This window comes from Microcaecilia unicolor, chromosome 8, assembly GCF_901765095.1.
Source record: "Microcaecilia unicolor chromosome 8, aMicUni1.1, whole genome shotgun sequence".
In the NCBI taxonomy this organism is placed as follows: domain Eukaryota; kingdom Metazoa; phylum Chordata; class Amphibia; order Gymnophiona; family Siphonopidae; genus Microcaecilia; species Microcaecilia unicolor.
Window position 1 is genome coordinate 191577962 of NC_044038.1, and position 20327 is coordinate 191598288.

Below are 20327 nucleotides of genomic sequence, written 5' to 3' on the forward strand. Positions count from 1 at the left end.
CACTTAAAAGAGTAACTCTTCTTTGTGGAATCTTTCCTGGAAGCAAGCAAGACTTGGGAGACACCCTCAGAAAGACCCAAGGAAGCGAAATCTACACTCTCAACATCCAGGCCATGAGAGCCATAGATTGGAGGTCGGGATGCAGAAGCGCCCCCTCGTTCTGAGTGATGAGGGTTGGAAAACACTCCCATCTCCACAGTTCTTTGGAGGACAATTCCAGAAGAAGAGGGAACCAAATCTGATGCAGCCAGTAGGTCGCAATCAGGATCATGGTTCCGCGGTCTTGCTTGAATTTCAGCAAAGTCTTTCCCACCAGAGGTATGGGAGGATACGCATACAGAAGCCTGTTCTCCATGTAGGTGAACAGCATCTGACGCTAGTCTGTCGTGGGCCTGAAGCCTGGAACAGAACTGAGGGACCTTGTGATTGGTTTGAGTGGCAAAAAGATCCACCGAGGGGGTGCCCCACGCTCGGAAGATCTTGCGGGCTATGTCCATATTCAGTGACCACTCATGAGGTTGCATTACCCTGCTCAGCCTGTCGGCCAGACTGTTGTTTACACTTGCCAGATATATGGCTTGGAGAAACATGCCATGCTGGCGTGCTCAAAGCCACATCTGGATGGCCTCCCGACACAGTGGGCAAGATCTGGTGTAGTACATCGCAACCTGATTGTCCATTTGAACTAAGATAATTTGATTGGACAGCCAATCTCTGAAGGCCTTTAGTTCATTCCAGATTGCTCGAAGCTCCAGGAGGTTGATCTGAAGACTTGTTTCTTGGGGGACTAGGCTCCCTGAGTGTGAAACCCATCTACATGAGCTCCCCCACCCCAGGAGGGATGCATCCGTTGTCAGCACTTTCTGTGGCTGAGGAATTTGGAATGGTTGTTCCATGTTCAAATTGGATCGAATGGTCCACCACTGAAAAGAATTCTGAAAGTCGGTGGACAGTTGGATGACATCCTCTTTACTTCCCGCAGCTTGATACCACTGGGAAGCTAGGATCCATTGAGCTGATCTCATACGTAGACGTGCCATGGGAGTACATGAACTGTGAGGCCATGTGCCCCAAGAGTCTCAACATCTGTTGAGCTGTGACTTGCTGAGATGCTCAAACCGTGGACACTAGGGACAGAAGATTGTCTGCTCTTATGTCAGGGAGATAGGCCCGAACCAATTTTGTGTTCAGCATTGCTCCAAAGAATTCCAAGTCTTCAACAGGTGTGAGATGGGACTTGGGGTAATTTATCACAAATCCTAGTAGTTCCAGCACCTGAATGGTCATCCGCATTGACTCCTGAGCACTATCCTCTGAGGTGCTCTTTACCAGCCAATCATTGAGCTAAGGGAACACGTGCACTCCCAGTCTGTGTAGCGATGCTGTGACTACTGCTTGGCATTTTGTGAATACCCTAGGAGCTGACGCTAGGCCAAATGGCAGTGCACGGTACTGAAAATGTTGCGTTCCCAGCCAAAACTGAAGATACTTCCTGTGAGCTGGGAGTATCGGGATGTGTATGTAAGCATCCTTTAAGTCCAGAGAGCATAGCCAATCATTTTCCTGAATCATGGGAAGAAGGGTGCCCAGGGAAACCATCCTGAACTTTTCTTGGACTAAGAATTTGTTCAGGGCCCTTAGGTCTAGGATGGGACGCATCCCCCCTGTTTTCATTTGCACAAGGAAGTACCCGGACTAGAATCCCAGCCCTTCTTCCCCTGGTGGAACGGGTTCAACTGCATGGTCCTTTAGAAGGGCGGAGAGTTCCTCAAGAAAACAAACAAAGGAAGGTTAAAAGCCTCTAAAAACACTCGAAGGCTCTTTTTCCCGGGCAGAGAGCAGAACCACAGAAACAGACTGTTGCTCCTCGTGCGGAAGAAAAAGAACTGAGGAGCGCGGCCATGTGGCAGGTGGGAAGACACTCGGCGCATGCTCAGTTTGGCACACGGCATGCTCAGAAGGATCTAGCAAACTTTTTGCTATGTGAAATGCCGGTTCCAGGGCTGGCGTAGGTCGCCAACCCAGTTGTGAGTATAATACATTCACGGTCGTAGTCGGCGACGTCCATACCTTGCTCGTCAGGGCACTCGTCAATACCCTGTTCCTCCTTCTAAACTTTCTAAAATTATCTGCAGTTCCAGTCAGTGACCTGTGGAGTCATGAGTGGTGGAGGCTAAGCTGGTGATGTCATCAGCACTGAGCACTTCTTAAGCTGGCTTCTGAGGGTGCTCAGGGTTCTGGCAATTACCCTTGATTGGCCTGGGCCCTGCTAGTTCCAACTTTCATTGTGAGGCTGTGGCCTGAAGCTTTGCTACAGCTTTTCCTTATGTTGTGTTCCTGTGGAAATCTGTTTCCAAGCCAGGAGGAGGAGTAAAAGCTTGGCCTACAGCTTGGCCTACAGCTTTCCTTGTGCTATGTTCCTGTGAAGCCTGCTTTCAAGCTTGGGAGTCCTGAGGAGTAACGCTTGGCCTACAGCTTTCACCTTATGCTGTGTTCCAGTGGTAGGATTACCATTTTTTGTCCTCATAAAAAGAGGACACTTGCCCCGCCCCTTTCACGTCCCCTGCCCCGCCCCTATCATGTCCCCTGCCCCGCCCCTTTCACGCATATTCCCCTCCCCCGGTCACCCCCTCCTCCCCCCATCACCGTGACCTTCCCTCCCAGTCATCTCCACTCATTATTTTATAGACTTCTATCATATCTCCCCTCAGCTGCCTTTTCTCCAAGCTGAAGAGCCCTAGCCACTTTAGCCTTTCCTCATAGGGAAGTCGTCCCATCCCCTTTATCATTTTCGTCGCCCTTCTCTGCACCTTTTCTAATTTCAGTATATCTTTTTTGAGATATGGCAACCAGAATTGAATACAATATTCAAGATGCGGTCACACCATGGTGTGATACAAAGGCATTATAACATCCTCATTTTTGTTTTCTTGAAAAAATTTTTTTTAGTTTTTCCTTTAATTTCTTAGTATTTTCTTCCCCAAGGTAAAGTTTCCTTTCTTTTTCGGCACAGCCGTTTTTAGGCTGCTCAACCTGGTCCTTCCCTTTTTTTTTTAATTTCAATATATTTTTATTTTACATTTACATATATTAACATAAATGTTCAAGCAATCACAATATTTTAACAGAAAAAAAATATAATACTAAATTGAAGTAATAAATCATTTCCACTTTGTCCACAATAGCAGATCTTCCCTTTTTTTTGTGCCCTTTCTTCTTGGCACAATCAAGCCTTTTGATTTAGCCAGTGCTGTCTTCCCTTCCATGTCATCAAAGACACCCAGCGGCTTCAAACGTTGTATTCGGTGCAACCGGACCATCTCAGACACAGATACCCATTCGTGATATATCCAGTGCCTTGGGCCCAACTATAGCCCAGCTCGTTGTGCCCTCTGTCTTCTCATGAAGAAGAAGACTCAACTGGCTCGAGAAGCCCAGAGGGAAAAACTTTTTGTGGCTTGGTCTGGTCCTTCGATGTTGGCATTGGCATTGGAATAGAGGTCGGTGACATCGACATTGAGGGACACATCGGGGGTGGAGGTAGGCATGGCTGCTGAGATGCCACGGCACGCTGGCAGCAGTGAGGCATTGAGTGGGTCTCCACCTACCTCAAGGCCTCCTGCTGTGCAGGCCCCCCCAGAATCATCCATTGTCGGACCCGACCCTGAGGCAACGTGGAGATTTGACGTCATCCTTGTCAGCACCGAGGAGCCTCGGTGAGGTGCATTGAGCGAAGGCTAAGAAGCACCGACACTGCTCCCCTCGACGCATAGTGCCGGGGGCGCCGAGGGATTCGGCACCCAAGAAGTGTCGGCACCGGGAGGACCGCTCCCCTCCATTTAGGAGGTGCCGATGTGTCGGCCTCTCAGTAGTCTGGTTCCTGCTCACAAGCCTCAGGCGATTCTGCCACCAACTGCTCCACCGGCACCGCAGCCTTGTCCGATGATGGCTCTCGACGAGCGCATATGGGTCTTGCTTCCAGAGCTCCTGAAAAGACTGCTGCACCAATCTGCTTCAGTATCAGGGGTGCTTGTGCTTGCCTCTGCAAGTATCTGCTTGTGCTGAGAGCTGTACGAATGAGCTCCCGGTGGGCAATTTGGAGGTTTGGATTCCAGATTGAGGGTGTATCCTAACCGGACTATTTGGAGAACCCACTGGATATGGGCAGCGAGCATAGCGGCCTGATACATCTTCCTCCCAAAAGAGTCCCAGGTCCTAGCTTCTCTGCTTGGGGACGCCGAAACATAATCCCTAGAACTCTTGGCTCTTTTGAGGGTGGAGTCTACCACCATTGAGTTATGGGGTAACTGAAACCTCATCAACCCAGGCTCACTGTGGATCCGATACTGGGAATCTGTCTTATTAGGGATCACGGGACCAGACAGAAGGAACCCCAGTTTCGCATAAGGACTTCCCTGAGTACCTTATGCAAAGGAGCTGTTACTGCCTGTTTAGGTGGAGAGGTGTAGTCCAGGACCTTCAGCATCTTAGCCCTGGGCTCATCCTCCACATCTACGGGGAATGGAATGACCTGAGTCATTTCCCGTACAAAAGAGGAGAAGGAGAGGCTCTCTGGAGGAGACAGTCTCCTTTTAGGCGGAGGGGAAGGTTCAGAGGGAATCCCAAAGGACTCATCGGAGGAGAAGTACCTGGGATCTTCCTCTGACTCCCACGAGCACTCTTCCTCAGTGTCAGAAAGCATTTCCCTCAGTGACCTCTGAGACTGTACCCACTTCAATACCGAAGACCCATGGTTTCGATGGCGATGTCGAGAGGCCGACGCCCACATGGACTGCGGCAAAGCTTCCTCCACTGATGCCAATGGGGAGTTGACCTGGGTGGCAGCCGATACTGAAGCCGCAAGTGGCACCGTGCTTGGGGACCTCACCACAGGTGAAGGGCCAGACGCAGCTGCAGCAGATGGCATGATGTCTAGGACAGGAGACTAGTGGCTTGGGTGGGATTGTGAGTGATGTCTCAGGAACTGGGTAGGATGGAGGAGTCGAGCCTAAACTAAGTGCATCAGCATTTAACTTAATTCAGTGATTGTTTTGGCTGAAAATTTGCCCCTATCTGCTTGGCTCATACTGCAAAATTGGCTCAAAGCTGGGATTGAGAAACCAAAAGTTGGCTGAAGGCACCACAACCCCTTGAGCTGTGTCTGGCAACAACACAGCCACTGTAAACTATTCCCTCAGTATAATTCTTTGTCACCACATGTACAAATTTTTATACTAATATTTCTTGACCCTTGATAGACACAGACTGCACCACACCATGCTATATCCCTAAAGCAGAGAGCGAGTGTACCCCAGAAACAGCTTTGAAAGTTTCATTACATTCATGGAGGCAAACATACTTGGGTCTCTGAAGCAGGACATCAGCAAACTTCTCCTGTCTCACCTCCCTCCGGGATTCAACCAGAAATAACTGCTGCTCTAGAAGGTCTGAAATATCTTTCTTTAGTTCTTTAATGATCTAAAAAATGTAAAAAGTCATTATGAACACAGTGGTGTCCTGTACCCTCACATCACTCATCATGTAATCAGTTTCTTTATAATTCTTTATGTCATCCCCAGCTAAGTCTAGTACTGAGCATCCCTCCCCCAAGCACATGACTACACCTCAGTCCTACCATGGAGTCCCATTCTGATATTTCAATACTGAGACCCGGCCTCCCCCTTCACCCACAGCTCTACAGTTCTCTGGCTATTCCAGTACTGAGCATCCCTCCCCCAGACACAATCACTACACCTCATTCTGATATTCCAATACTGAGACCCTGTAATGGAAATGAATTTAAAGATTGTTTTTCAACTCCTTGACTGACAAGTGCACTCGGGGTCTGTATTTTTGATTAGAAGTAATTGTGTTTAAAAATGATTTTTTAACTTTCTGTGAAAATAAGTTTGAATGTAGAAGATAAGATACAGCTCTAATTAATTTGGTATGTGAAGGGAGAAGTGGAGCCTGTTTCAAGTTCAGACTGGCCACCTGAACTGAGAAACATGTGACCATATTCCCACAGTATGGTTTGTTTACCTAAACAGCAAAATTCTCAAGCATTCTGTAATTTTCCTTAGCTCTGAACATGAGTTCTAAGCCTAATAAAAAAGGGGGGGCCTTTTACAGTGAATCTGGAAGCTCACCTATGAGTGGACGCATTGCATAGAACCAGACTCCTGGTCAATCTCCAGCTTCGCTGAAAAAGAGGCTTCTCTCAGCTGATGTAAAAAGCCTGAATGTAGAGATTAAGGACCAGTGACGATGTATGTATAGTGCATTATTGTTTCTTTTCCTGGTCTACTTTACAAGACCAGAACACTGCACCAGTGATTTCACAATAAGAATACTGAAAGGTAATTTTAAAACAATACAGGAACGTAAGACCTTTGAAGTAAGAATGATTGAATATTTTGACACCCAACAGACAGGACTTAATAAGGATCTGAGTTTTCTAGCCCATTATAAATCATAAAGTTGTATTTCTCTATCACCCTCCTCTCACCTACCAACACCCATCCTGTTAGAATATCAATGAAATGCTTTGATGTCCCTATGCATACCCCCACCCATTGGCGTTCCTGGCCTGGATGGCACCCGGGGCGGAGCGCAGATGCACCCCCCCCCCGGGTGCAGTGTGCCCCCCCCCCCGCTAAATGACACCTTCCCCCCCTTCGGCGAAATGACACCCCCCGGGTGCACGCCGCTGGGGGGGGGTGCCGCAGCGCGCGCCTGCTCTGAGTTCGCTAAACTTTGCTTCGCTGCAGCTCCCTTTGCCCCAGAACAGGAAGTAACCTGTTCCGGGGCAGAGGGAGCTGCAGCGAACGAGCGACTAAGTTTAGCGAACTCGGAGCAGGCGCGCGGCCGCAGCACCCCCTAGCGTCGTGCACCCGGGGCGGACCACCCCCATTGCCCCCCCTTGGTACGCCACTGCCCCACCCTCCCACTCTGTCAGACTGTCAAAGTAATGCTTTGATGTTTCTCTTATATATACTATCTGCTACCACATTTGCTTATTTCCGATCTGACAAAGAAGGGCAACCTTCGAAAGCTAATCAAGAAATATATTAAGTTATGTCCAATAAAAAAGGTATCAACTTATTGTCTTTTCCATGTTTTATTTTGTTTGATTTCTATTGATAACCTTTAAGAGTGGACTAACACGGCTACCATACCTCTCTATTTTCCTGGTCTAGAAACTCCTAGCATTGCTTGGATGTAGGGACCAGTGATGTAATGATTGTTTATAGGTTTCTGTTTGTTTTGTTTGAATTTTATTTTTTTATATATATATATTGTTTTTAATTCATAGACTCCCGATGTAGGCCATCTGGCCGAAACACAATGTTGTGTCAAGTCAGTTTGTTTTTCAATAAACCTTTCTTCATTTCACCACTTCATTAGTCCTGTCTTTGGATAGCCTGGTTCTCACCCCCACTTCCCTTTCTGTATTACCCCAGGTGGACATTTATGCAGTGGCGTACCAAGGGGGGGCGGTGGGGGCGGTCCGCCCCGGGTGCATGTCGCTGGGGGGGGGGGGTGCCGTGCGCCAGTCAGTGTCGTTGGTTTCCATGCTCCCTCTGCCCCGGAACAGGAAGTAACCTGTTCCGGATTAGAGGGAGCATGGAAACCAACGACACTGACCGGCACGCAGCACCCCCCCAACGGCGTGCACCCGGGGGGTTCCTTCACCGCGGTGGGGGGTGTCTCTTCTCCGGGGGGGGGGGGTCACGCTGCACGGGGGGGGGGGGGGCACTGCACCCGGGGGGCGGGGCGCATCGGCGATCCGCCCCGGGTGTCAGCGCCCCTCGGAATGCCACTGCATTTATGACTCACTGCCGAGAGTCAGGGCAAGCTGATTGGGAGATGGAAGAATCATAGTGAAATCTGACAACAAGATAATTACACATGTTCAGCTTACTAGATGTGTCCTGTGGCAACTATCAAATATGGAAAGGAGTCCTGCCACACGAACAAGTTTAATATGACTTGCATAAGTCAGAGACAGACAATACAACATTGTTGACCCAAAAATGTGGACATTGTTGACATTTACACCACCAATGTGTTATTAGCACATGTTTATATTCTTCTTGTGTAAACACTACACTTATGAAGACCTGTGTAAATACTGTAGTACACTTAATTGCCTTAATTGTAGAGTAAAATGAGCTTGGTATGATACAATGTTAGGAGCTTATGGTACAAGTGCAGAGATAATAAATGCCACTGATGCTGAAACTTTAGCCTAAGCAAAATGTATTAGAACTGACATTAATAAGCTTATTACTTTGCAATATGATAAAGTTTTTAAAAATTATACTCAGATAGTTTATTATAGTTTATAAGTAGACATTAATATAGCGTACTTTACTACTTGCATGTTGTAATATTTATTTGCCCTTATCCAAAGGAATAAGGCTCAAGTTGACTAACTTTGAACACTTGTGGAGGTGAATGTCACCGGTGGATTCCTTCCACAACCTGATTAATAATTTCTAATACTGCCTTGTGCACTGACCTCTTTTGTTCTGGGCAAATTGTGTAGTTTAATGTAACTAAACAGTGTGTATTATTTGTAATACTGAATTTTGGTTAGTTATTAGTGGGCAGCATTATTTCCATTTGCCCTTGGACTATACTTCCTACTAATTTTAGTATGTTTGTTGAAACTAGTGCCCAGTATATTACCCATTTATATAATCTGTCTTGTTCCTTTTTGTTGTTGTTGTTGTTTTACCTGATATAGAGTAATAACTTATGTATGTACTGTCATTTAGACAGAGTTGAAAAAAAGGACCAAATGTAGTGGAAGTAAATTTTAAAGATTGTTTTTCAACTCTGCCTTGACTGACAAGTGCACTCGGGGTCTGTATTTTTTTTTTTTTGCATTTGTACCCCGCGCTTTCCCACTCATGGCAGGCTCAATGCGGCTTACATGGGGCAATGGAGGGTTAAGTGACTTGCCCAGAGTCACAAGAGCTGCCTGTGCCTGAAGTGGGAATCGAACTCAGTTCCCCAGGACCAAAGTCCACCACCCTAACCACTAGGCCACTCCTAGTGTGTTTAAAAATGATTTTTTAACTTTCTGTGAAAATAAGTTGGAATGTAGAAGATAAGATACAGCTCTAATTAATTTGGTATGTGAAGGGAGAGGTGGAGCCTGTTTCGAGTTCAGACTGGCCACCTGAATTGAGAAACATGTGACCACATTCCCACAGTATGGTTTGTTTACCTAAACAGCAAAATTCTCAAGCATTCTGTAATTTTCCTTAGCTCTGAACATGAGTTCTAAGCCTAATAAAAAAGGGGGGCCTTTTACAGTGAATCTGGAAGCTCATCTATGGGTGGACACATTGCATAGAACCAGACTCCTGGTCAAACTCCGCCTTCGCTGAAAAAAGAGCTTCTCTCAGCTGATGTAAAAAGCCTGGATGTAGAGATTAAGGACCAGTGATGATATACAGTGGTGGAAATAAGTATTTGATCCCTTGCTGATTTTGTAAGTTTGCCCACTGACAAAGACATGAGCAGCCCATAATTGAAGGGTAGGTTATTGGTAACAGTGAGAGATAGCACATCACAAGTTAAATCCGGAAAATCACATTGTGGAAAGTATATGAATTTATTTGCATTCTGCAGAGGGAAATAAGTATTTAATCCCTCTGGCAAACAAGACCTAATACTTGGTGGCAAAACCCTTGTTGGCAAGCACAGCGGTCAGACGTCTTCTGTAGTTGATGATGAGGTTTGCACACATGTCAGGAGGAATTTTGGTCCACTCCTCTTTGCAGATCATCTCTAAATCATTAAGAGTTCTGGGCTGTCGCTTGGCAACTCGCAGCTTCAGCTCCCTCCATAAGTTTTCAATGGGATTAAGGTCTGGTGACTGGCTAGGCCACTCCATGACCCTAATGTGCTTCTTCCTGAGCCACTCCTTTGTTGCCTTGGCTGTATGTTTTGGGTCATTGTCGTGCTGGAAGACCCAGCCACGACCCATTTTTAAGGCCCTGGCGGAGGGAAGGAGGTTGTCACTCAGAATTGTACGGTACATGGCCCCATCCATTCTCCCATTGATGCGGTGAAGTAGTCCTGTGCCCTTAGCAGAGAAACACCCCCAAAACATAACATTTCCACCTCCATGCTTGACAGTGGGGACGGTGTTCTTTGGGTCATAGGCAGCATTTCTCTTCCTCCAAACACGGCGAGTTGAGTTCATGCCAAAGAGCTCAATTTTTGTCTCATCTGACCACAGCACCTTCTCCCAATCACTCTCGGCATCATCCAGGTGTTCACTGGCAAACTTCAGACGGGCCGTCACATGTGCCTTCCGGAGCAGGGGGACCTTGCGGGCACTGCAGGATTGCAATCCGTTATGTCGTAATGTGTTACCAATGGTTTTCGTGGTGACAGTGGTCCCAGCTGCCTTGAGATCATTGACAAGTTCCCCCCTTGTAGTTGTAGGCTGATTTCTAACCTTCCTCATGATCAAGGATACCCCACGAGGTGAGATTTTGCTTGAAGCCCCAGATCTTTGTCGATTGACAGTCATTTTGTACTTCTTCCATTTTCTTACTATGGCACCAACAGTTGTCTCCTTCTCGCCCAGCGTCTTACTGATGGTTTTGTAGCCCATTCCAGCCTTGTGCAGGTGTATGATCTTGTCCCTGACATCCTTAGACAGCTCCTTGCTCTTGGCCATTTTGTAGAGGTTAGAGTCTGACTGATTCACTGAGTCTGTGGACAGGTGTCTTTCATACAGGTGACCATTGCCGACAGCTGTCTGTCATGCAGGTAACGAGTTGATTTGGAGCATCTACCTGGTCTGTAGGGGCCAGATCTCTTACTGGTTGGTGGGGGATCAAATACTTATTTCCCTCTGCAGAATGCAAATAAATTCATATACTTTCCACAATGTGATTTTCCGGATTTAATTTGTGATGTGCTATCTCTCACTGTTACCAATAACCTACCCTTCAATTATGGGCTGCTCATGTCTTTGTCAGTGGGCAAACTTACAAAATCAGCAAGGGATCAAATACTTATTTCCACCACTGTATGTATAGTGTATTATTGCTTCTTTTCCTGGTCTAGAAACTCCTAGCATTGCTTGGCTGTAGGGACCAGTGATATAATGATTGTTTATAGGTATAGTTTCTTTTCAGTTATAATCATTGTGTATATAGCTTAATCATTGTATATATCTTAATCATTGTGTATTTTAGAACCTCTAATAAAAGTCTCATTTACCTAATACAAATCCAAAAGAATCCACAGTAATTACTGAGTAGTCTGTGTCAGTTAAGCAGGCTGTAAAACCAGGGCAGAACAGACCCCCCCCCCCCCAATCTCTACAGTATTCTGGCTATTCCAGTACTGAGCATCCCTACCCCACACACAATCACTACACCTTATTATGATATTCCAATACTGATACTATGTAAGCCACATTGAGCCTGCAAATAGGTGGGAAAATGTGGGATACAAATGTAACAAATAAATAAATATCCCCCTCCAGCTCAACAGTACCTGTGCTATTCCAGTACTGAGCATCCCTCCCCCAAACACACCACTATATCTCATTCCTACCATGCAATCCTGTTCTGATATTTCAGTACTGAGACCCCACCTCACCCCTTCCCCCACAGCTCTACAGTACTCCAGTTATTCCAGCACTGAGCATCACTCCCCCAAACACAATCACTACACCTCATTCTGATATTCCAATACTGAGACCCCCCTCTACACACAGCTCTTCAGTACCTGTGCTATTCCAGTACTGAGCATCCCTCCCCCAAACACATCACTACACCTCAATGCTGCCTTTCAGTCTCATTCTGATATTTCAATACTGAGACATACCTCCCCCCCCCCCAAGGTTTACAGTACCCTGTTACTTCAATACTGAGCATCCTTCCAGCAAAGACATCACTACACCTCAATCTGATATTCCAGTACTAGGACATCCCATCCTCCGCATATTTCTACAGTACCCCTGCTATTTCAGTACTGAGCATCTCTCCCCCAAACACCCACTATACCTTATTCTTACCATGCAATCCCATTCTGATATTCCAAAACTGAATCCCCCCTAACTCTACAGTACTCCTGCTATTCCAATATTGAGCATCATTCCCCCAGACACATTACTAAGCCTCAGTCCTGCAATGCACACCCATTCTCATATTTCAATAATCCCCCCTCCACAGCTCTATAGCACCCATGCTATTCCAGTACTGAACATCCCTCTCCCAAACACATGACTAACTCAGTCTTACCATGTAGTCCCATGCTGATATTTAAATACTGAGACACTGCCCCCCTACAGTTCTACAGTACCCCTGAAATTCCAGTACTGAGCATACCCTCCTTCAGACACAGTCACTACACCTTATTCTAATATTCCAATACTGAGTTACTCCTCCACACTCGGCTGTACAGTACCCATGCTGTTCAAATACTGAGCTTCCCTCTGCCAAAGACATCCCTACATCTTTTTCTAATATTCTAATACTAAGACCCCTCCACCCCCACCACCCACACACACAACTCGAACTCAGTACTGAGCATCCCTCTCCCAAAACATGACTAAAACTAAGGATTACATAAGTACATAAGTATTGTCATACTGGTCCATCAAGCCCAGCATCCTGTTTCCAACAGTGGCCAATCCAGGTCACAAATACCTGGCAAGATCCCAAAAAAGTACAAAACATTTTATACTGCTTATCCCAAAAATAGTGGATTTAATAATGGTCTATGGACTTTTCCTTTAGGAAGCTGTCCAAACAAACCTTTTTAAAACTCCGGCAATGAATTCCAGAGTTTAATTACACGATGAGTGAAGAAATTTTTTTTCGATTCGTTTTAAATTTACTACTTTGTAGCTTCATCGCATGCCCCCCAAGTCCTAGTATTTTTCGAAAGCATAAACAGACGCTTCACATCTACCTGTTCAACTCCACTCATTATTTTATAGACCTCTATCATATCTCCCCTCAGCCACCTTTTCTCCAAGCTGAAGAGCCCTAGCTGCTTTAGCCTTTCCTCATAAGGAAGTTGTCCCATCCCCTTTATCATTTTCGTCACCCTTCTCTGCACCTTTTCTAATTCCACTATATCTTTTTTGAGATGCGGCGACCAGAATTGAACACTATACTCGAGGTGCGGTCGCACCATGGACCATACAAAGGCATTATAACGTCCTCACTTTTGTTTTCCATTCCTTTCCTAATAATATCTAACATTCTATTTGATTTCTTAGCCACCGCAGCACACTGAGCAGAGCGTTTCAACGTATCCAACAATGACACCTAGATCCCTTTCTTGGTCTGTGACTCCTAACGTGGAACCTTGCATGACATGGCTATAATTCGGGTTCCTCTTTCCCACATGCATCACTTTGCACTTGCTCACATTAAATGTCATCTGCCATTTAGGCACCCAGCCTCCCAGTCTCGTAAGGTCCTCTTGTAATTTTTCACAATCCTCCTGCGATTTAACAACTTTGAATAATTATCAGGGGCATTTTCGAAAGAGAAGGACGCCCATCTTCCGATACAAATCGGGAGATTGGCATCCTTATCTCAGGGTCGCTCAAATCGGCATAATCGAAAACCGATTTTGGGTGTCCTCAACTGCTTTCCATCGCGGGGATGACCAAAGTTCCCAGGGGCGTGTCGGCAGTGTACCGAAGGCGGGATGGGGCGTGCTTAACAGATGGGCGTCCTCGGCCGATAATGGAAAAAAGAAGGGCGTCCCTGACGAGCATTTGGCCGACTTTACTTGGTCCCTTTTTTTTCAGGACCAAGTCTCGAAAAGGTGCCCAAACTGACCAGATGACCACTGGAGGGAATCGGGGATGACCTCCCCTTACTCCCCCAGTGGTCACCAACCCCCTCCCACCCCAAAAAAATTTTTAAAAACATTTTTTGTAACTACAATCTAAGATTGGGAATGCATGGGGGGATCATTTTGCGTATGCCCAAATCAAACATTACATTTTAAATCTGAATCAATCAGACTTGAAGGCGAAAATGGGGGACAAAATACGCACTTTCTTCCAAAACCAAGAGGCAATGGGAATGACAGTGTCATCTTTACAAAAAGCACTGGTGAAGCGAGCCCCGCCAAAAAACTTTCGTCATATCATGCAAAAATGGGAAAAGGAATCAGGGGGGACACTGGTGAGGTAGGACATTGGGGCGACACTGAAAAGTATCCTGACCCTTACTATAGATGAGAGATTGCATGAATGTGGGTATAGGGTGGTACTGTGGGCATATATGTCTGGACAGCAGTGTGGGCATATGGGTACCACACGGGAGGCAAAATGCGTCAAATGTGATCATACACCTCATACTTTGTATCACGCCTTTTGGGGCTATCCAGGAGTATACGCCTTTTGGGGGCAAGATCCGGAGATATATGGCTAGAACCCTAAAGACACCAGTGGGTGGGACTTGGGATCATTTTGTGCTAGACACACAATTAGCATTCAAGACACAGGCCGAGGGAGCTAGGATATGATGTCGCAAGTTATGTCTGGTGGCCCGAAAGAGTATTTTACAGAGCTGGATATCCCCAGAACCACCTGCGTACTGGCAATGGAGGAACCAGGTGCATGTATTCTTGTGGTTAGGAAGCCCTTGATCCAGCTAAGTATGTTTCCACCAATCTCAAATTTATCTAGTAATCTCATTAATATATTATGGTTGACCATGTCGAATGCACTGGACATATCGAATTGGAGGAGAAGGATGTTTTTGCCTGTTGCTATTTCCTGTTTGAATTTGGCTAGGAGAGTGATTAGTACTGTTTCGGTGCTGTGGAGGGAGTGGAAACCTGACTGTGATTCATGCAATATTGAGTATTTGTTTATGTAATCTGTAAGTTGTTTGGTTACCATGCTTTCCATCAGTTTGACTGCCAACAGGATCAATGCTACTGGGCAGTAGTTAGTGATTTCATTAGTTTTTTTCTTGGTATCTTTTGGTATTGGGGTAAGTAGGATATTGCCATTTTTCTTAGAGAAGAGATCTTGCTGAAGCATGTAATTCAGATGGGATGCGAGTTCTCCTATGAAGTGGTCAGGGGAGGATTTTATTAGGTAGCTGGGGCAGATATCTAGTTTACAGTGAGTGTTGGAGAACCTGCTGATCGCTTGGGTAACTGTTTCGACGGTAAGGAGGGCGAAGTTTAACCAAGTCCGGTCAGCCAGGTATTCTCCAGTGGTTGGGTCCAGCTCATTAAGGAACTTTTCAATGCCAGTGGTGTCTTGAGGCAGCGTGTTGAGTAGGTTTACAATTTTTTCATTGAAATACTTAGCAATTTCGTCTGCAGATGGGATGTCTGTATTCGTTGTAGTGACCAAGTTGGTGTCTAGGAGCTTGTTCACCAGTTGATATAGTTTTTTTGTGTCTTTGTAATCTGTCCCTATTTTAGTTTTATAGAATAATCTTTTGGTCTGTCTTATTGCGTATTTGTATTTTCTTTGTATTTGTTTCCATGTGTTAAGTGCATGTTCATCTTTTGCTTTCTTCCATGCTCGTTCGAGTTTCCTGGTGTGCGTTTTTAGCTTTTTTAAGTTCATGGTTGAACCATGGCATCGAGTTATGCTTGCGTGAGGTTCTAGTTCGTAAGGGTGCTATTTCGTCTAGTGTGCTTTTGCATCTTTTGTCCCATTCTATGAGGTAGTAGGTAGAGTCTGTTTGTGTTGACCATCTAGATTGTTGGAGAACCTGCAACTGTATCGACACTGAGGAGGGCAAAATTTAACCAGGTTCAGTCAGCCGGGTACTCTCCAGTGGTTGGGTCCAACTCATTAAGGAAGTTTTCGATGTCAGTGTTGTCCTGGGGTAGCGTTTTGTGTAGGTTTACAATTTTTTCATTGAAATACTTAGCAAGTTTATCTGCAGATGGGATGTCTGTATTCGATGTAGTGACCAGGTTGGTGTCTAGGAGTTTGTTCACGAGTTGGTATAATTTCTTCATGTCTTTGTAATCTGTCCCTATTTTAGTTTTATAGTATGACATATATATAACATATAGTTTTCCAGATGGATTGCCAAAAGGGTTTAATCTTTATACATTCATAGATCATATGAACCAGTGTTCCTATATGTGTCTGGCAATGCCAACATGTATTCAGGGTTATTAATTTTACATTATGCATTCTTTGTGAGGTCCATACAGCTCTGTGATATAAGAAGTACATTGACTGCATAAAGTTTGCAGCAGTTAATGGCCTAATCAAAGATGAACATAGTTTGGATTGTGTAGATTCGGGAATCTTTTGATTGGTATCCTTTTCCCATACATCTTTGTAGTGTATTACTATGTTTATATTGAAACAGAAGTAATTTCTTATATATATTTGAGGCCATATGCCCATTATTTACCAAAAATACAGCAAATTGAAACATGGAAGCTTCATGACAGATAATATTTTTCAATATTCCTGTTTTTTTTCCACAATGTGACAACTGAAGCCAGCGAAAGTATTGTGTGGGGGGTAGATAAAATTGTGTTTGAAGTTCTTGAAAAGATAAAAGATCAGTTTGAACATTATTACAGAGAAGAGGACATTTCTCTGGTAAGTGAACGATATTTTGTTTTGTGCTTTGGGAACTTAAAGATTGGGGTTTAAAGGAGGAATTGTAAGTTAGTGTTAGGAAAATAAAAATATAAAAAGCAAATTTTATCAACTAATCTCCATAGTCTTTTCCACTTAGTTTTAAAAACTTTGTACCACAGCATTAACAGACAGAGAGGGGCATAATTGAACGAAAACGCCTATCTCCATGGGCGTTAATCTCCAAGAACGGGTCCGTGAAGGGGCGGACCGAACCGTATTTTGGGAAAAAATAGACGCCCATGTTTTATTCAACGATGTGTGAGCTGGGCGTTTTTGTTTTTCAGCGATAATGGAAAATGAAAGCGCCCAGCTCAAAAACGAATAAATCCAAGGCATTTGTTCGTGGGAGGGGCCAGGATTCATAGTGCACTGGTCCCCCTCACATGCCAGGACACCAACCGGGCACCCTAGGGGGCACTTTTACAAAACCAAAAAAAAAGGTAAAAGAGCTCCCAGGTGCATAGCACCCTTCCCTTATGTGTTGAGCCCCCCAAACCCCCTCAAAACCCACTGCCCACAAGTCTACACCATTACTATAGCCCTAAGGGGTGAAGGGGGGCACCTACATGTGGGTACAGTGGGTTTGGGGGGGTTGGACGACTAATAAGCATTAAGCAGCACAATTGTAACAGGTAGGGGGGATGGGCCTGGGTCCACCTGCCTGAAGTCCACTGCACCCCCTAACAACTCCTCCAGTGACCTGCATACTGCTGCCAGGGAGCTGGGTATGACATTTGAGGGTGAAAATAAAAAGTTGAGAAACTTCATTTTTTGTGGTGGGAGGGGGTTAGTGACCACTGGGGGAGTCAGGGGAGGTCATCCCCGATTCCCTCCAGTGGTCATCTGGTCATTTAGGGCACTTTTGGGGGCCTTATTCGTGAAAAAACAGGGTCCAGGAAAAGTGTCCTAAATTCTAGCTAAAAACGCATACTTTTTTCCCATTATCGGTGAAATGCGCCCATCTCTGTTCGTCAGATAACCACGCCCCAGTTCCGCCGTCGCCACACCTCTGACACGCCCCCATCAACTTTGTCCGCATCCGCGACGGATTGCAGTTGAAAACGTCCAAAAATCGGCTTTCGATTATACCGCTTTATTCGTTTTTGTGAGATAAACATCCATCTCCTGATTTAGGTCGGAACTTGGGCGTTTTTCTCATTCGATTATAAGCAGGAGAATCTACCAGGCACGGCAGGATCCAGTTTAGTCCGTTCTCTTGAGGCTAGAGTAGCAGACTTGGTGGAGCTGAGGGAGACAGAGAGGTACATAGAGGAGACCTACAGGGTACGTAGAGAAGTCCTACCTCCAGTCTGGTAGCCTTTGTGCTAACTTGGAGGAGGGAGGTCTCCTAGAAGGACAGCATCACCCTGGTGAAGTAGGAAGTACTCCTGTAGCCAGGACCTGCCCACCAGGGGATGTACTATCCTCTCGCACCGAGGATATGTCTCCAAGTGCTAACCGGAAGGGAAAGGTTAGGACAGCTGCTGTAGTTTTTTTTTTTTTTTACATTTGTACCCCGTGCTTTCCCACTCATGGCAGGCTCAATGCAGCTTACATGGGGCAATGGAGGGTTAAGTGACTTGCCCAGAGTCACAAGGAGCTGCCTGTGCCGGGAATCGAACTCAGTTCCTCAGTTCCCCAGGACCAAAGTCCACCACCCTAACCACTAGGCCACTCCTCCACTCCTGGACTTGGTGATTCGATCATTAGGCATATAGATAGCTGGGTGGCTGGTGGATGTGAGGATCGCCTGGTGACTTGCCTGCCTGGTGCGAAGGTGGCGGACCTCATGCATCACCTAGATAGGATTTTAGATAGTGCTGGGGAGGAGTCGGCTGTCTTGGTACATGTGGGTACCAATGACATAGGAGAGAGGTTCTGGAAGCCAAATTTAGGCTCTTAGGTAGAAAGCTCAAATCCAGATAGAGTAGCATTTTCTGAAATGCTACTCATTCCATGCGCAGGGCCCAATAGAAAGGCAGAGCTCCGGAGTCTCAATGCATGGATGAGACGATGGTGCAGGGAGGAGGGTTTTAGATATGTTAGGAACTGGGCAACATTCTGGGGAAGGGAGAGCCTATTCCGAAAGGATGGGCTCCACCATAACCAGGGTGGGACCAGGCTGCTGGCATCGGCATTTAAAAAGGAGATAGAGCGGCTTTTAAACTAGAAACAGGGGGAAGGCCGACAGTCGCTCAAAAGCGCATGGTTCAGGATAAGTTATCTTTCAAAGATATCACCAAAACAGGGAAGATAGGGTATCCTGATAGTGAGGTTGCAAAAGAGACCATAGTAGATCAGGTGTCCTTAAATAAAAATAAAAAACAGACAAAACATTGCAAATTAATACTGTCAAGTACTGAGCATGATGTAAATAGGAAAAACAAACATAGTTTGAAATGTCTATATGCGAATGCCAGGAGCCTAAGAAATAAGATGGGAGAGTTAGAATATATTGAACTAAATTAAAAATTAGATATAATAGGAATCTCTGAGACCTGGTGGAAGGAGGATAACTAGTGGGACACTGTCATACTGGGGTACAAATTATATCGTAGTGAGAGGGTGGAGGGGTAGCATTGTATATTAACGAGAGCCTTGAATCAAATAGATTGAAAATTCTGCAGAAAACAAAACACTTCTTGAAATCCCTATGGATTGAAATTCCATGTGTAAAGGGGAACAGGATAGTGATAGGAGTGTACTACCATCCACCTGGCCAGGATGAACAGTCGGATGCAGAAATGTTAAAGGAAATTAGGGACGCAAACAAACTGGGCAACACAATAATAATGGGTGATTTCAATTACCCTGATATTGACTGGGAAAATGTAACATCGGGACAGGCTAGGGAGGTAAAATTTGTTGATGAAATCAAGGACAGCTTTATGGAGCAGCTGGTACAGGAGCCGACGAGAGAAGGAAAAATTCTAGACCTAGTCCTTAGTGGAGCGCATGATCTGGTGCAGGAGGTAATGGTGCTGGGGCCGCTTGATAACAGTGATCATAATATGATCGGATTTGATATTAGCTTTGAAGTAAGTATACATAGGAAATCAAATATGTTAGCGTTTAACTTTAAAAAAGGAGACTATGATAAAATGAGAAGAACGGTGAAAAAAAAACTTAGATGAGCAACTACGAGGGTCAAAAATTTACATCAGGCGTGGATGCTGTTCAAAAACACCATCCTGGAAGCCCAGGTCAAATATATTCCGCGTATTAAAAAAGGAGGACGGAAGATCAAACGACAACCGGCATAGTTAAAAAGTGAGGTGAAGGGAGCTATTAGAGCTAAAAGAAAATCCTTCAGAAAATGGAAGAAGGAACCGACTGAAAATAGTAAGAAACAGCATAAGGAATGTCAAATCAAATGCAAAGCGCTGATAAGGAAGGCTAAGAGGGACTTCGAAAAAAAGATTGCATTTGAGGCAAAAACACATAGTAAAATTTTTTTAGGTATATTAAAAGCAGGAAGCCGGCAAAAGGATTGGTTGGACCGCTAGATGACCGAGGAGTAAAAGGGGCAATCAGGGAAGACAAAAACGTAGCGGACAGATTAAATGAATTGTTTGCTTTGGTCTTCACCGAGGAAGATTTGGGAGTGATACCAGTGCCGGAAATGGTATTCGAAGCTAATGAGTCAGAGAAACTTAATGAATTCTCTGTAAACCTGGAGGATCTAATG

General features: G+C 45.3%; 1 protein-coding gene across 3 annotated transcripts in view; it reads right to left on the reverse strand.

The window, feature by feature from the left end:
- C8H20orf96 (chromosome 8 C20orf96 homolog) overlaps positions 1-20327 on the reverse strand; it is a 292892-nt gene that overhangs the window by 22876 nt on the left and 249689 nt on the right. For all 3 annotated transcript variants that reach the window (XM_030212700.1, XM_030212697.1, XM_030212698.1), the window contains one exon: positions 5360-5478. In XM_030212700.1, coding sequence (XP_030068560.1) covers positions 5360-5478 — 119 coding nt within the window. The remainder of the gene's footprint in view (positions 1-5359; positions 5479-20327) is intronic.